The sequence below is a fragment of the Channa argus genome, unplaced genomic scaffold (genome assembly GCF_033026475.1).
Source record: "Channa argus isolate prfri unplaced genomic scaffold, Channa argus male v1.0 Contig023, whole genome shotgun sequence".
Classification (NCBI taxonomy): domain Eukaryota; kingdom Metazoa; phylum Chordata; class Actinopteri; order Anabantiformes; family Channidae; genus Channa; species Channa argus.
This window is the reverse complement of record NW_027125242.1, coordinates 537852-555958: the sequence shown is the minus strand read 5'-3', so window position 1 is coordinate 555958 and position 18107 is coordinate 537852. Positions and strand designations below refer to the sequence as shown.

Below are 18107 nucleotides of genomic sequence, written 5' to 3'. Positions count from 1 at the left end.
GTCACTGCTCTTTGCACCATATTATGAACTATAGATGGTGAAAGTGCTAGAATCATCGATAAGGCCCCAATCCGTTAGACTGCTTTTTACCCATAGATCTCTCTGAGTTAACTTCAATTATTACCTCATCTAAACCAACAACCTGTCTGCTAGATCCTATTCCAACTAAGCTGCTCAAGGAAGCTTTACCCTTAATAGATACATTCATATTAGATATCATCAATCTATCTTTAGAAACAGGCTATGTACCACAGGCCTATAAGGTAGCTGTAATTAAACCACTACTTAAAAAACCCTGTCTTGACCCAGGTGTTTTAGCCAATTACAGACCAATATCTAATCTCCCCTTTATTTCTAAAATAATTGAAAAAGTAGTTGCAAAACAATTATGTGATCACCTTCATAGGAATAATTTGAAGACTGAAGACATGAAATTTTGTTGCTTTGTTCTTTTCTCTCTCCACTTTCCACTCACCCCAATCGGTCAAGGCAGATGGTCGTCCACCCTGAGCCTGGTTCTGCTGGAGGTTTCTTCTGTTAAAGGGAGTTTTTCCTCTCCACTGTTGCCTCTGGCTTGCTCCAGGGGGAATTGTTGGGTTCTCTCTATACATCTTTATAATCTTGACTTTATTCTGTAAAGTGCCCTGAGATGATTTTGTTGTGAATTGGTGCTATATAAATAAAGTTTAATTGAACTGAATTGAATTGAAAGGCCTATATTCTTTGCAATCTTGGGTTGAAAAATATATATATATATTTTTGAATAGTCACAAACTTGGGCACAAAGTGGAGAATCATTATCCAACTTTCCTTCTAATGACTGAACCTTTGGTGAATGATACCCTCAGGTAATCTGCTCAGTTTCAAATAATTTAGAAAGGTGTTACATCAACAGTTGTTGTTGTAATTTTTATGTCTGATGGAATACTGAATTTTCTCATATTTAAAAGTATAATTAAGTTAATTTGTGAAAACATTGGACAGAGCCATGCTAGCAGTTTCACACTTCATTTATCTGTACTTTTGCCAGAGAAATTAAGGTTCAGGCATTCAAGAAAAAAATCCAAACATTCTTAAAATGGTTTTGTAAAAAGTTTGTAAATTATTTCTTTAACTTTCTTAAAATTGCATTCGGGGCGTAATAAAAAACATAGGTGATTCAGTAATTCTTAGGCATCAGTTAAAATATTAAAGAAACTGATACAAAAAAAAATTACTATACAAGAATAATCCTAAGGCAATGTCCAAACTTTTAACCAACATTTAACCAACTATCCTAACAACATTGCAAAATTTCCAACTAATAGAAGTCACTAAACTGAAAGAAAACGCATGCTTGACCTAAATAAGTACAGTGCAGTATTTATGTAACATTAATATTCTGTGAAACATAACGGTGTGTAAAAAATTACTATGAAAAACAATGAACAATGAATGTATCAAAACTTTGTGAGTTAATTATTCTACAGTTATTTCCAAGCCAAACAACCTTTTGGGAAAGCTGATCTTTTGCTCAAAGATAGAATGTCTTTGAAGCGGAATTTCTTTGAAACACTTTTGATTTAAACTACAACAAATTGATTTAAACTGCAGACACAGCACCTTTCTCCTTGTAAAAAAAACAAATGAGTGTGATAAACTGTCTATATACAAGTTAGAATGTACAAAATATAACTGCACTTCCTTCCTTTCCAACAATTACAAAATATATAACAATAAAATAAAATAAAATCTAAACAATGAAACTCACTGGCTAAAAGTTTCAGGCATTACTAGCTGGATTCAAATCCATTTCTGACAAGTCCATGTGATGTGTTTTTGGTCCAACAGTGTTACAAGGAAAGTAACTAAACAGTTATATCAGAGTATTCTCTCTCTTTTTATATATATATATATATATATATATATATATATATATATATATATATATATATATATATATATATATATATATATATATATATATATATATATATATATATATATATATATATATTTTTTTTTAAACTTGCAGTCTACTTGCAGTTTGTTCTAACAGACTAAACTGAAAATTTGGACCACACTGCTGCTTGAACCAAAAAGGATGCAATCACTGGAACCACTCAGTCCTTATCTCTGACACCGACCCATTCAAAGTAACACACAGTAGAATTTTAAACACAGATGTTAATCCACTGGTGTACTACAACAGTCTGGTTATTACATCAGTACATTTACAGTAGATGTGTAAAATATGTATTCTGTGGTACTGTTTGCACACGGTTTTACTGTAACTAGCTGCCACTGGACGTAGTAAACTGTGGGAGTTTTCAGCCTTGTTCTTAATCTTATAATTATGGTCTTCATTACAATGGCTCATGTTAACTTTGTATTCACAACCTTCAGGAAACATGACTCCAGCAAACAAGATACGGGCTGTGCAACACCCACCCAGAAGGTTGAGGCTTAGTCACTTTTCCATAAATATGTCTAAAACCAGTTGTGACAACTGCCTTATGTTACAGTTCAGATTTCATTACTTAACAAAAAAGAACTGACATTTCAGTTGGATTCAAAGCCTATAATCCTAAACTGTTATCTTGATATATTGTTGTTTGTACATTGAATTTCTTCTTTTCTCAAAACGAAATGATGTATTTTTTGGTGGGTTAGAGTAGTTGGTTCCCCTCATAATTTAAAGAAAAAGGCAGTCCAAAGGAGAACCACAAGCAAACAAAATGTAAACCCTTTGCTGTAGCTCAACATTCTCTCCTAGCTGTGCTGCTGGTTCTGACTCTTTATTCGGTTAAATGTGCTCTTCAGGTTCTGCCAGCAAGCCGACAAATGATTGTTGTCATCCAGCAGCTTGCTGTGCTCCTGGATGAGTCGAGATGATGTCTGGTTCTCTCTCTGATCCTGCTCCAGCTCTGACATCAGCTCCTGTCTAGACAGAGAAAGCATCACAACACCTCTGTTACTGTCAGTATAGCAAGAACAATTTTTGAATCTATTAAAGTTATTAACAGAAAATTAGTTTATAAGGCAGTTGTCCTCGGACCACAGGGTCAGTGGTTTGATCCCTGGTCACAGCTATATGTCAAAGTGTCTCTGGGCAAGATACTGAGCCCCTAACACCTCATTCCCCTCCCCAGCTGTGCAGTGCCGGTCCAAGCCAGGTAGAATTTGGGGAGGGTTGTGTCAGGAAGGGCATCCAGCGTAAAAACTGTGCCAAATCATCATGCGGGCAATGATCCGCTGTGGTGACCCTGAACTCACGGCATTTGGAAGCCTGTTTCTGCCACTGGGGGAAAAAAAAATCATGATCCTTTATCTCAAAATAATGACTTACTAATTCAAAAATATGGAGATAGTTTCTCAATATTTTGACTTAGTAAGTCATTACTAAGTCAATGACATTGGCATTTATACTGACCCGTTCCGAGAATTCTTGCCAGCTCAAGATCAGCTAATGGAATTAAGAGCAGTAAAGCTAAATCAAAGTTGTAGGAAAGATATTAACATGCAATATGGGACTTGACTTACTTCCTCTGAACAAGTTGATCAATCTCTGACTGGACTTTAAGGTACTCCTGAGCCATCCCGATGTGCTGCTCAAACACAGCCATGGACTCTTTGGAGTTTGGACAGGGTGCCAGAGGCTGAAAGCAAGAAACAGCTCAGTGACAAGGTACACAGGATAAGCCACATTGGGATCAACATAACATTTTAATGTTATGCTGATCCCAATGTGGCTGATAATGATGATGGATGTTATTAATATTATCAACAATAATAAATACATAAAAGTAATATAACAACATAAAAACTTACCTGTAACTGGTAATCAAGTTTTAGGCAAGCCATGGGAATTGAGCTGTCAGTATCATTACTGGCTACACACACACACACACACACACACACACACCATTGTCACTGTAGAAGAGCTCCTGTACAGTAGCAAAAGGAAAACACACATGCACAAACACATAGTTGCACTGTGATGCCTCTTAGTGGTACAACGTGGACAGTGCAACATGATTTAAAGTTTTGACTGTCAACCATATGGTGAGGTTCTGATAGTATCAACCTGCTGAGATGCCACCAAAATAGCCTCCAAAATTTGGAGCCAAAAACGTATTACTGAATGCAAAAATCTGTAGAGGGCAATTTTATTATTTAGATCAACTTATTTAGACTTTTCAATGTGCCAAGACACCAACAGAGTGGCAGTTAAATGTGCAATCAGCAAAGTGAACTGCTATTGTTCACTTGTTAGCCATATTTACTCCTGCAATTGTTTATATCACCCTATATTGTGTCATCTCTAGCTTTTGGAGACATCATGTGAATCAATTTTGCACAGCAAATTTGAGTTTGACTTCAACTTCTTTCAGCCGTGAAAACTTTCATTAGGTTTCCTACCTGTCGGACTAATTGTCATCCTTAGCTCAGATTGGCCACTCGTGGTTACAGGGCTCGTGCAGTGGTTGGGACTTTGGGAATGCTCTAGTTGACTGTCTATGCTGGACACCCTGGACAGATCTGTACGCAATGTGGCTGTCTGAGAAGAACAAGAAAAACATATATTTATTAGAGCTTTAACAAAACACACTCCTTTACAGTAAGATACTTTAACTATTAGTTTGATATCGCGTTACCTTTGAGGGTTTGAGCGGCAGTGAAATTCTGGCATCAAAGCTTTTCAGGGTTTCCTCTCTGCGTTCTGTGTTATCATTATGCCTATTACTGTTGATGGTGGAGTCAACAGACAAGCCTGCAAAACAGCAAAGACTGATTTATGGTAACTCTTTCTCTGCCTGGAACACATGACAAATTCAACACACCCTGACCAAAATATTATCCAAGATGACAGAAAAAGTCACGCATTAGTAGAAAAAACTGATTTGATGGTTACACGTAAACTGCTGTTGTTTACTTGTGGCTGGTGAAGAGCCACTTCTGTTGGCTGAGGGCTGGTGAGGGAGATCAAGTGGTTCATCAGAACCTGGAAAGTACTAGAAGATTCAAACAGACTCATTAGTTTCACCTAGTTCATAAAAACCAATTAGAGAGTATTTTTGGTGTCACATTAAAGGAATGGTTTAACATATGAAATATGGTTATATTTTGTTTCCAGAGTGAAAGATAGAAAAAAATAATATAACTCTACACATTGAGGGCAGAGGTGAGGATTATTTGATTATGTAAAACCAATTGGGGGAAGCTCTGCAATTTTAAATTAACCATATATCATTAATGTATTGGTTTAATTTAAGTAAATTGGTTATTCTGTTTTATAAATAATTAGATTGTCATGTCTTACAATCAATTCAAGAAATAGTTTAAACTTTGCATCCTTACTCCTGGATTACTCTGGCTAGGCTGTTTTTAACTTTTAGCTTGACTTCAGGCTAAACCAGAGGTACAATTAATATGACAGACTGAAACAAAATTTGTTCTACAACTCCTCCCGGAAGCTGTACCATGATGACCATTCTGTTTATAGTAAGTAAGTATATATATATATATATATATATATATATATATATATATATATATATATATATATATATATATATATATATATATATATATATATATATATATATATATATATATATATATATATATATATATATATAAATAATATTTTTATGTATGTATATACAATCAACAGAAGTTCTGTTGGTGTAATTAAAACATAACTGACCCGAAATCTTTATCGACAGACAACCTGAAGAATTATACCAGGGCTTTAACTGTCTCTTAATAAAACAATGTAACATTAAACAATGGCAAAATATCTTTATTTTAATTTCATATTATGAAAATACATTGGATTAAATTAAATGTCTTACGCTATACAAATTTTGTATATTATGTAATGGTGTATGGTACACATTATTCTTATTCTTATTATTCTTATTAAGTTTTTCTCATACTGTTTCCTAATCCATTTTGTATAATTTATTTTCTTGTTTTCCTATATGTTTGTGTGTAAAGTAGAATATTAATAATGCTGAGTTGATATAAGACAATTATAAGCAAAGCCTTAGAACAAAAGGAGCTATGAAAGGAAGGAAATTAAGGTGCTAAGTTTACAGCTACTTGCCTTGACCCCTGAACTTACTACTGGTCTACAACATGATCAACAGATTTTTTTCCTGAATTCTTCTTATTAATTATTACAAAAATACATTATTCTTAGTTTTGTAAATTTGATATATGTAGCTCTGTGGCAGCAAATGTCACAGTTTTGCTTACGATATAACGGCTATTTTTCAAATTAATAAGATCACATTAGTTCTGACTTGCTTTATTCTAGTTCCGTTTGGGCTCATTTAAGGCAAGTTCTGAAGCTTTGTTGTCAAGATGTGGTTAGTCTAGCTTACCGGGCTAACGCTTACCTGTTTCTGTTTAAAATTCTAAAGATCTTGTAAGCTAATTGTAATGTGCTATTGTTATGTTATTGTTTTTTATTTTGTAAACAAACAAATGTAAAAACTGTGGTTTTAGTTATGTGTTTGGTTTGTACCTTCATCAGATCGCTCATGGTGTTCATGGCCTCCTCCATGGATGGCCTCTGGCTGGGTTCTTTGTCCCAGCAGCTGGTCATAAGAGTCTCTATGGGCTCTGGGAGGTCTTTGATCAAAGGAGGTCGTGTACCTACATCAAAGAAACAGTTCAGGCTGTTGAATGTTTAATTGTTGTGTTGCTGATGAGAATGCTGGGTCTTCATTGAACCGAAGGAACAACATAAAACGTCACAATTATATACAGTGGCAAGAAAAGCTCAGAGAACCCTTTGGAATTATTATGATTGTTGTTGGTGGTAAACACAAATTAGTTTTATTTTTCACGAGTTCAAATACAAATATCAGAATATAAAGTGGAGGTCATGGTAGATGTTAAAGCAACAGTATAAAACTTTCATTTTGAAAGGTATGCCAAAAAGAAAGAAAAGAAATATAGACTTAAAAAAGTTGTGCTTGAGCTACAGTAAATGTTTAATTGATATTTAATGAGTGTAAGAAAAAGAAACCTAATGTTTTGATAAAAAGAAGCAGAACAGCAGAACCAGAAATTATCTTTTTTATTCCACACATTTATCTTCCTTGTAAAACCCAGTGCCTTCATTACCTACAAGGTATCTTCAGCATTAACAGTTGAGTCAAGTAATTTTGCGGTGTTATGCCATTTAATGTATAATGAAACCTCTAGCCCTAAAAAGGAGATGGGATTGTTTTCCTACATTCCTCAAACCTGGACACAACCAACCCAAGTGATGCCCATCAACTCAAATGACATGGCTTTTTGACATTTATTGCATTTCTTTTTAGTTAATGCAGTAGTATTCACAACATCTGTCAACAGCTACGGATGTCTAAAGCCAGTGGAAGTGCCCTTTACTTTGTATGAACTCAGCAGGATTTAAATAAGTGTTTATCACCATGGCAATTAATTAAGATGGCTTCAGACAAAACAGGATTTCACTCACCTCTGTGAACAGCCCACATTATACAAAATGCTGAACCACCAATCTCGTCAAAGGGTTTCTTGCGTGTGATGACCTCCCACAGGATAATGCCCCAGCTGAATACATCACACTTTTCACTGTAGTTACTGCCTGAGAAATGTACATGAACATCATATTTATTGTATACATGAGTCACAAGGTTCTTAATTATTGTAGCTATTTATCTAAACTTGATAGGTGTTAAAATAGGTTCTACAGATGTTTTATTTTAATCATATTTTATGCAAGAGAAGTAAACAAGTGTATATTTATGCCAATTTAAAATAACTGCAATGCATTCCTTTATCACAATTATGATAATAACACAGATGGAGAACAACAAGTGTCATGAATATAATGAGAGCAGGGGGATGCAACTCTGCACATTGTATGTGTGTACACCACTGATTGTGACACACAAATCTATGTGATATGACCTTACCAGTTCTCACGTAGAGCTAAACAATAAGTTAAAATAGTGTTTGTGGTTTACCTTCAAACACCTCTGGTGCCATCCACGCAGCACTGCCTTTGTTGTTGGTCATGTAAGTCTGAATATCACAAGCTGTACCAAAGTCACATATCTTCAGCACAGTGCCACGAGCCACGAGGAGCAGACTAAAACATTACAGTGGACAGGGATGAGAAATTCACTATACATATCCTGTTATACTTAATAGCCCACTTCCGAAAAGTGGAACGGAAATTTGCCAGCACAACCATTTAAGAAACCAACAGTGAAGCATGGTGGTGGCAGCATTGAGCTATGGGGGCTTTATCATTATGGCAGTAGATTGGTGGTCAAAATTGCAATTTTATTTACTACTTTATTATACTGTACCCACATATTTAAAAAAAAAAAAATTTCTTGAAGTAAAACTACAACATGAGTGATGCTGGAGCATAAACAACATATGAATTTAGCAACATTCTAGTACATGGCAGAAATATATTTATTTTGTAGAATAATACATACAGTTTCCAAAAAAATTTGATTTCACTGCTTGCAATATAACACTATATAATCTTGGCCAAAAATATCGGCACCCTTGCAATTCTGTAAGAAAATGCAACCTATCTCTCAGAAAAAATTGTTTTTATTGCAAATGTTTTGGTATTCAACTGCTTATTGTTTTTGTTTGCACTGTGATGGAACAGTATGATAAAATGATTGCATTTTACTCTTAGCATTTTACCTAGTTATAATGGCAACTTGTACCTAGTGTACTTTTAAAATGTTCAAACTTTGTCTCATATACATGTTTTGACTTGAAGACATACTGAATGTTGAAGCAGAAAAAAAAACGTCAAACTTAATAAAAATTCACACAGAACTTACAAATGGACTGGACAAACTTATTGGCACCTTATGAAAATTGTAAGAAATAATTGCTTTTCAAGCATGCAATGCTCCTGTTCTTTGTATTTAGACAAACCTGTGGCAAGTAACAGGTGTGGGCAATATAGAAATCACACTTGCAACCAGTTAAAATGGACAAAAGTTGACTCAACCTTTGTGTTGTGTGTCACACTGAGCATGAAGAAAAGAAAGAAGTGTAAAGTGGTGTCTGTGGACTAAAAGAAAAAAGTGTGAAAAAACATGGACAATCTTAACTCCATCTCCAGAGATTTGTTCCTGTGTCCACTGTGTGCAATATCATCAAGAAGTTTAAAGGGCATGGCACTGTAGCTAACCTCTATGGACCTGGACGGATAAGCAAAATTAATGAAAAATAACAACAAAGGATTGTTGGAATGGTGGATAAAGAACCCAGATTAACTTCCAAATAAATTCAAGCCAATCTGCAGAAACAGGGTACACAACAGTGTCATCTTGCACAGCTCATCAGCTCTGTCGCCATCTGAATGAAAAGAGACGCTATGGTAGGTGACCCAGGAGGACACCACTGCTGACACAAAGGCATAAAAAAGCAAGACAGGAGTTTGCCAAGACTTATGTGACAAAGCCACAATCCTTCTGGGAGAACTTACTGTGGACAGATGAGACAAAAGTAAAGCTTTTTGGTAAAAGGACATCATGGCACTGTTTACAGAAAAAGAAATGAGGTGGAGGTTCAAAGATGTTTTGGGGTTGCTGCTTCTGGCACTGGATGCCTTGACTGTGTGAATGGTATCATGAAATCTGATGATTACGAAGAAATTTTGGGGTGCAACATAGTGGGCAGTATCAGAAAGCTGTGTCTCCATCAGAGATCATTGGTCTTTTAGCAAGACAATGACCAGAAACTTACTTCAAAAGCAATGGTTACAAATAAAGTGCTAGAGAGTTCTTAAACGGCCAGCAATGAGTCCAAATCTTAATGCCATAGAACACCAGTGGAGAGACTTCAAAACAGCATTTGGGAGTAGGCATCCTTCAAATCTGAATGACTTGGAGCAGTTTGCAAAAGAAGAGTGGTCCAAAATTCCAGTAGAGAGGTGTAAGACACTTATTCATGGTAACAGATACATACATTGAGTTAAGGGTGCCAATAATTTTTGGTTTCTGTCTGGAATTGTATCAGATTTGACTTTTCTTCTTTGTTTTTGGTGTGTTCCAATGCAAACAAAAACAATAAGAAGATGAATAACAAATCATATGCAGTTGGGACAATTTTCTGAGAGAAAGGTTGCATTTTGTGACAGAATTCCAAGAGTGCCAATATTTTTGGCCATGACTGTATTCCCTCCAGAGTAGGCCTTGTTTCTCACCTGGCCTTAATAGGCTTGTTAGGGCCTTGGGTGGATAATAGGGGAGATAAGAACAGGGTGGGTCAAGATATAAGGATTACAACCCTGTCCTTTGATGTCACATCTTTCTTCATCAGCATCCCCACCACCGATTCCCTAGCGTTCATTAGGAGAAGACTAGACAAGGACAACTCCCTACACACCACAAACAACCTTAACCCAGATTCAATTTTCTCTCTAATACCACACAGAAACATGCCTGTGGTCACAATAGGTGTATTGTTGCAAATCTATAGGAGGATGTGTTGAAAAAAAAAAAAAAACACTTCTGCCCACATTTTAGACATAGAAGACAGATTGTATAAGAGAGGAGTATGTTAACCCATATATGTTCACATGGAGAATACTTCTCCAAGCAGAAGCCTCAAGCACAACCTGTCTGCCATTTTCCATGCTGCCCTTTCATCCATGCCCAGGAAGAAGAAGACCACTTTACTTATCCACCAAGAGGTCCATACCTATTAACCCCATTTTAGAGAGGTGTTCTCACCTCTCCCATTACCCACCTAATAAACCTATTCAGGCCAGGTGAGAAACAAGGCCTACTCTGGAGGATATAACAGGGTTCCTAGCATATTTTCCCTCAGACTGAAGTAGCTGATTGGATAAGAAGCAAAATGTTTTTAACCAAAAAAAGAAGTCCAGTTGACAGGATTCAACCTTTGGACAACCATATCTGGATGGCTAAGATATTTTTGAGGGAGCATCATGATTCATAACTTTTTGACATATTAGTCATGAATTCTGATTGTCACTAAAGTCACAAATATAGACAAACGCAATGTTTCCAGGCTGATAAACCATAAATAGTCATGATCTTTTCAGGGATCTTTTGAACACACCCATTACACGCAACCCATTTTTTTTACTGGGCTCAGTCCAACACGTCACAACCTAATGTTTAGCACTGACACACAGAGTACACATAAGTAATGATAACACTAGGCTTCTTATGTCACCTAACGTTAGCTGGAGTCAGGTGTACAAACAGTGTCAGTGTCATAGGACACTGACCATACGGTCAGAATACCGTGGAGAAAGCCATTGTTTCCAAACACTGCAGCATGCGTGAATTTTGCCAAAGACCACATTAACAGTCCACAACAATACTGGTAAAATGTCTTTTGGACATATGAAATAGAATTGTTTGGAAAGAACACTACATATGGTGTAAAAAGAGAAGGCGTAACAGCATGACAACAATCATAAAGTATAATCATACACAGTAAAGTGGAGGGAGCATCGGGATTCAGTCATCATAACTGTCAGCTTAGAAATATTGTGTTTGTTGATAATTGTGACTTTGGTAGATAACAGATCACATTTTAGGATCAATTTATGTAGAAAACTAAGATATTTCAAACAGCCGCATTACTTTTCCTTGTGCCTGAAATTAGAAATAATGTTTTACTTTTAAAGCATCTATCTTACAGTCCAAATTTCCAAAAGTCTTATCTACACATGATTTCAGAGAACTTCTAAACGTGTACACTTTTTTGTTTTATCATTTGGAATCTTACTTGGGAGGTTTGAGGTCACGATGAATTATGGCCTTTGGCTTCATAGCATGTAGATAGGCAACCCCTTGGGCACACTGCAGACACCAGCTCATGGCGTGAGATGCTGTGTAGTAGGCCTGTGGGTCTGCACTGTGCAAGACTTATTTTATTGGTTGAAAAGCATAGAAAGAGGAATAAGAAAAGAAACTTGAATTATGATTCAAAAATGTTTATTTATATTTAATTTTAGAGTAACTCCTTTAGTAATATTGATTACCTTACTTCAAGAACTACAATATCCAGCCTAATGTTCAAATAAACAATATGACTTACGGTTATATAAAGATCCACACTCGGCATACTCCATGACCAGACAGACCTGTAAACACAATCATGTGACCAGCAGTGAAAGCATTAAAGTGGTGCATGGGTCAGCTGTATTTTCCTCTAAAGACACCGAGAATTAGTGTTCAACTGCCTGCGAGATGTTCAAACTGCAAGATGTTCAAAAACATTTATGTTAGAAAATATGTTAATTAATTTCATTTTCCTAAACTGTTTAAAATCACACACATAGTAAGGGCACTGATATCTTTGAGAAGACACCAGCGAAACTTTTGAATACTTACTGGACTGTCACAGGAGCCATAAAGCTTAACAATGTTGGGGTGATTTACCCGGGAGAGCTGGCGGAGCTGTGCACAGACAAAAAGAGAGAAACAATACTGCACTATGAATTCATATATTCATATCTCTACATCACATTACAGCATTTATACCCACCAATCAGCCACAACATTAATACTCGTGATCTAATGGTAAATATTAATTGGTCCAATAATGGAGGCAGTATGAGGTTACACAGCCCCATATGCAACAAAAGGTTACACTGTGTGCAAACGTAAGACAAGATACTACTTATCTACTAATTAACTTAAAATATGCACGCATGTTTTCCTAATGTATGGGGAATTGGTGTTTTTAAAGGAAATGGGTAGGCAATCAAAATATAGATTTGATTTAGTTTATTTCATTTTACCGCAATTTACATCAAAAGAATTTGAACGCAAGAATTTTAACCTGTATTGACTAAAACATATAGCAGGTATTGCAGGTTTGCATACTATTATGTTTAAACCCCATTCTCAGAAAAGATAAAAATCATTTCTTTTAAATCAATAAAACTAAAATATGTGATTTATTTCCGTTTATCTGTCAAAAGGCAGAAAAAAAAGCAAAGACTGATACAGCAACACACTCAAAAAACAAAAACATTACTCTAAAATGTGCAGGTCAGTTGGTAACATGTGAGGGTATCTTGACTACCTATAAGAGGAGAACCCACCAAAGCCTCTGTTTTTGAAAGCAAAGATGGGTCATTATTCATTACTTTGTCTAAAACCTTGTGAGAGAGTTGTCAGTCACTTCAAAACAAACAACGTCCAATCCTGTATTTCAAAGAATGTAGGTCTTTCACAAAATTTGGGCTTCAGGGTCTTTAGGGACATTTCAGTGTATAAAGGCTAGGGGAATAAACCACTGGTAAATGTTTGTGACCTTCAAGCTCTCAGGCAGCATTCCTTGAAAAACCAACATGTTACCGCACATGCTCGAGAGAACCTTTGAAAAACGAATGTGACATAACAATCCGCTACTGCACCCAAGAACAAGAATGTAAATAAAAACAGAATGCAATGATTTGCAAATATCATCAACCAATATTTTGTTCATAATAGAACATAAACAACATTTCAGACGTTAAAACTGAGACAGTTTACCATTTCATGGAAAATATTAGCTCATTTTGAATTTGATGGTACCAACACATCTCAAACCCATATCGGTTGATCACTCTGATGGCTAAATAGTAAATAGTCTGCACTTATTTAGCGCTTTCTACCTTATTATCACACACACTCAAACATCAATGGCTTATACTCACCAGGAGCAACTACATTGGGGTTCAGGTCACTTTGACATGTGACAGGAAGGGCTGGGAATCAAACCAACAATTACTAGCCAAACACTACTACAGTGACACTTACACTTCGTTATTCAGAGTTGTTACAGAGTAAATGGTAAATGGTCTGCACTTATATAGCGCTTTTCTACCTACTGGTACTCAGGGCGCTTTACACTGCTTATCATTCACCCATTCACACTCTCACACCGATGGAGAAGCCTTGAAGGTGTACAGTAGGATTTTGAATTCTATTTTGTATTTAACCGGGAGCCAGTGAAGTTGCTGTAGGATAGGGGTGATGTGATGAAATGAGTATGTTTTGGTGATTATGCGAGCAGCAGAATTTTGGACCAGTTGGAGTTTATGGAGGGATTTATGGGGGAGGCCGAAGAGAAGAAAGTTACAGTAATCCATGTGGGAGGTGACAAGCCTGGGGACAAGGATGAAGACTGTATGGGAAATGAGGGAGGGGTGGAGACAATTAATGTTTCATGAAATGAAAATATGCAGACCTAGTGATGTGGGATAAGAATGATAATGAGCTGCCAGGATGACCTGAGGGGAGGGAAAAACAGAAAAGTAGTTGATTGTTAGGAAAAAACTGTCAACTTTGGATGTGGATTTTGTACCAATGAGCAGGAGTTCTGTTTTATCACTGTTTAATTTGATTAAGTTTGAGGTGAACCATAATTTTATTTCACATATGCAGTTGGTTAGGGAGGAGGCTGTGTTGAATTTAATTTGCTAGATAGGTAGAGCTGGGTGTCCTCAGCGAAGCAGTGGAAATTAATACTGAAATTGCGGAAAATATTGCCAAGGGGAAGAAGGTAGGCGATGAAGAGAAAACAGAAAACAGAGCCCTGGGGCACACCTGTAGTAACAGGGGAAGGCTGGGAACTAAAGGATTTGAGATGGATTGAGTCTAGGGGGGTGCAAGTGATGCCAATGGAGGATAGTCTATTGAGGAGAATGGCGTGGGAGATTGTATCAAAGTCCGCACTCGGTTCAAGGAGGATGAGAATCGATAGTAAACGGAAAAAAAAAGTAAAGTCAGCTGCCATGAGGAGATCATTAGAAAAATCTTAAAGACCAATAGACCAATTTGCTTTAAAGAAGTTCCAAGAATTTCCAAATGTAGAATGGGCAGCAGAGACTTTGGTTATGAAGCTTCCCTCCTGTGGACCCAGCTCTTAATCCAGACTTAGGAGCCTCACACAGTTATAGCCAATTCAGATGACTACGAAACAACTCTTTGTCATACTCCAATGGAATTATACTACATGGGGATGCACTGAGCTCCTCTTATTTATATGTCACCACTGCATGTCATTAACATTAACACTAACTGTGTTTTCCTCTCTCTAAGTTGTGCTTCTTCCTCTCTCTGTACCTTTCTGCAGGTATATGGCTTTGGAGCTGTGCCTATCTAATGTGCAGTTACTGGCTTTATCAGCCTCATGGATGTTTTGCCTCTTCCTTTTTTTGCTCCACTTTCTTTTAATATTTCTGCTTTCTACTCATCCAACTGGTCAACGGCAATGGTTCTGCTGGACAAATCTTTCGTTACAGGAGAATTTCTTTCTTCCATCACCTAGTGCTTGCTCAGAGTCTTGACTTTATAATTTAGAGTTCCTTGAGATGACTTTGTTGTGAATTAGCTTTATATAAAATGTTTAACTGAATCTCTACATACAACAGAACAACACCTGCCACAGCTCAAAAATTTCTAATTATTCATATTTTTATGTTTTTATTTGGTTGTGTTATTACCATGACACCTGGGCCATGGCTTACCAGATATAATATCAAATATATGATGCTGGATGTTCTAATCATCAACCAGGTCATCTGGTTATTTTGGTTCTTGTTTTGTCTTATCCACCTGGAAACTGGATTATAATATGTAATCTAGTATAACTGCACACTCATATGCATACATAATTACATAAATATAAAAATAAGACACTACATGTATGATGTGTTGGTGCTGCAGCATAGGCTGTGTGATAGACTCGGCCCCCCCGCAACCCACATAGTATAAGCGGTAACAGATAATAACTAATGTAAAGTATTATTTTGCTGTGACTATTTTCATCAATTAATTGGTGAGTTGCAGACATTGACTACACCTGTGTATAAACCTTTTCTTGAGTAAGTTTGAAATTGTAAATGTCTAGCTGAGAAAACAGGCTTTACGTTACTTTGGATAAACCAACAAATACAGGATAATATGAATTGTCAAGAAAAATATCTAGCTAATAAACAAACTGAGAACGGGCCTTATGTCTGATCAGTACTTGATTACATGTGAATCCCAGCGGGTTGTGAAAACAATCTTAAACAATCAAATATTATAATGTTAATTACAGTACAAGAGGTAAGACCAGAAGAGACTGTCAGAATAGTGATGGATTATTAGGCTTCTACAAACACTGGCACATGGCTGGCATATGGGAAATGGTGGGTTTGTGTTAGACAGAGCAGAACAACAAAGGATGTCCACAGTACCTCCACTAGAAAAGCGTTGCGTTCATTTTCACTCTCAATGCTCTTGATTGCTACATCCTTTCCTTTCCATACAGCCTTAAAGACCACTCCAAATGTTCCTCTGCCAACAGCCTGAGGAAAGATAACACAAAAATGTTATACCACTCTAGCACATGAAACAATGCACAGAAAGGGGGAGCAATGCATGTTAATTTGGTCCCCTAATATCAAAACAGGGGTATAATAAACTTGTCTTGGCTTTAATGTCTTTTAAATCATTACTTATATTCTGACGCCTTTTCAGAGTTTCCACATAGAACTGTGATTTCAAAGTGAATATTTTTACAGCTACCCTGCTTTTTCATAATTGGAGGCCTTGATCTAGTTGGTAAAATGCCATAAGGGGCTTTGATTACCAGATGCTGTCATGTTCCATCATTTCTTCAGGCCTTAATGTACTAACGTTAACTGTGAAAACAGCAGAATTATACGTGCAGACTTCATTCTCTCAACTAGGCTGTGTCTGTATTTCAGGTTTGCTCTTGAATAGAAAAGAAACAATACATTAGCTGCATTTATTCCCGTACTACTGGGAGCCTTACTTCAGAACTGCAGAGCTAACGTTATGGTAAAGCTTGCCGAGCTGTTGTTAGTCAATAAGTTTACCCCTTCCACTTTGATGTCTTCACACTGAATGTCTTCGAACAGACAACCAACTGGAGTCTCCACCATCGCAACGGAGGGGAGACCGTCCTCAAGGTAAGCCGACGACGCTGGAATAAAAAACCCAGAACTTCTCCTGTGGTTTGTGGGCCAACTGACACCCGTCGTTGGTTGGCGACTCTTGCTAAACAGACGGTTACATCTGTTGCTGTGAATTCAGGAAGTAGACACCAGTAGCAGCTCGCGCAGCGTTGTTGTCTGGTTGTGCGCTCGTGAACATCTCATCACAGAAGTCAGGAGACAAAGCCGGCGAAAAGATCGTTTCTAGCATGGTACACCGCAAAGGGGTTGACTAACTAGCAGACTTCATCTTAATGCGGGTTGATTATATGGTCTATAATGTGGTAAATTACTATCATGCAGGCGCTTTGTTTATTTGCGCCTGTGAATGCAGCCTTATTTTGTTTCCGTGTGCGCGAGGCTCCACAAGGGGCGACACCCGGATATGTTTCAAAAACAATGCTCACTATAATAATGGCATTGCTAATAATGGCATTTTACTTGTCTGTCGCTTAAATGGCCATTACAGTTATGGCTTTATTTAAAATTAAAACGCCGGTTTATAATCTTAATAAGGCAAGGACAAACCCAGTCTTGGCAGTCTATGCTGGTTTGTTTCCAAATTTGCTAAGAACGTTTCTCAGATAGAGCCCTATTTTGGGCCGATGGTGAGGAAGTACAGCTCTGCCTCTACAGCAATTTCGTTACATTGATGTCAAAGTTTCTCCTTTTTGTATTTTTCATATATCTGCCTGTTTGTAGTTTCAGGCTTTGTGCCCTCAACCTGTACTTTAACATGTTTCTATGTTTATAATCAGCCACCGTTATCAGGTGCATTGCAACAGTGTACTGTTTTAAGGGCCAGATAATGTAGCATGTTTTGTAGCATGTTAGCATGCTTTGTGCGTATGAGCTCTTGTGTCAGTAATCAAGGGTTTTCTTTATTTTGTTATATATTGACTATTATCATCTGGACCTGGCCTGATGCAGATATATCCCATTAACTCCTTTAATTTTATTTCGATCTTCTACTGCTTTGTACAACTAAGAGCCCTATTAAGGATTTTCATGTCAAACCAGCTACACATTTTATGGAAAACATATGTAGTGCTTTGGTGGTGATACTACATAACCAAGAAGTCAGGGGAAAATATAGATATTTATAGATTCAGTGGTTTATTCCCAAATT

General features: G+C 36.8%; 1 protein-coding gene across 6 annotated transcripts; it reads right to left on the bottom strand.

Annotated features, from left to right (window-relative positions):
- Nucleotides 1-1935: 1935 nt before the first annotated feature.
- LOC137115695 (mitogen-activated protein kinase kinase kinase 7-like) lies at nucleotides 1936-17318 on the bottom strand. Of its 6 annotated transcripts, XM_067495468.1 has the most exons (15): nucleotides 16862-17318; nucleotides 16217-16327; nucleotides 12375-12440; nucleotides 12079-12124; nucleotides 11767-11905; nucleotides 7989-8113; nucleotides 7478-7606; nucleotides 6515-6645; nucleotides 4895-4994; nucleotides 4638-4753; nucleotides 4402-4540; nucleotides 3811-3872; nucleotides 3523-3638; nucleotides 3413-3445; nucleotides 2930-3280 (listed from the first exon to the last, which is right to left on the bottom strand). In XM_067495468.1, exons 1-14 carry the CDS (start codon nucleotides 16925-16927, stop codon nucleotides 3442-3444), a joined length of 1350 nt encoding a protein of 449 aa, XP_067351569.1. In that variant the 5' UTR covers nucleotides 16928-17318; the 3' UTR covers nucleotides 2930-3280; nucleotides 3413-3441. The 6 variants fall into 6 exon arrangements, with proteins under 6 accessions (XP_067351566.1, XP_067351567.1, XP_067351571.1 ...); XM_067495465.1 differs by lacking the exons at nucleotides 2930-3280; nucleotides 3413-3445 and adding an exon at nucleotides 1936-2923 and having other exon boundaries at nucleotides 16862-17315; XM_067495466.1 differs by lacking the exons at nucleotides 2930-3280; nucleotides 3413-3445 and adding an exon at nucleotides 1936-2923 and having other exon boundaries at nucleotides 4916-4994; nucleotides 16862-17312.
- Nucleotides 17319-18107: the final 789 nt, after the last annotated feature.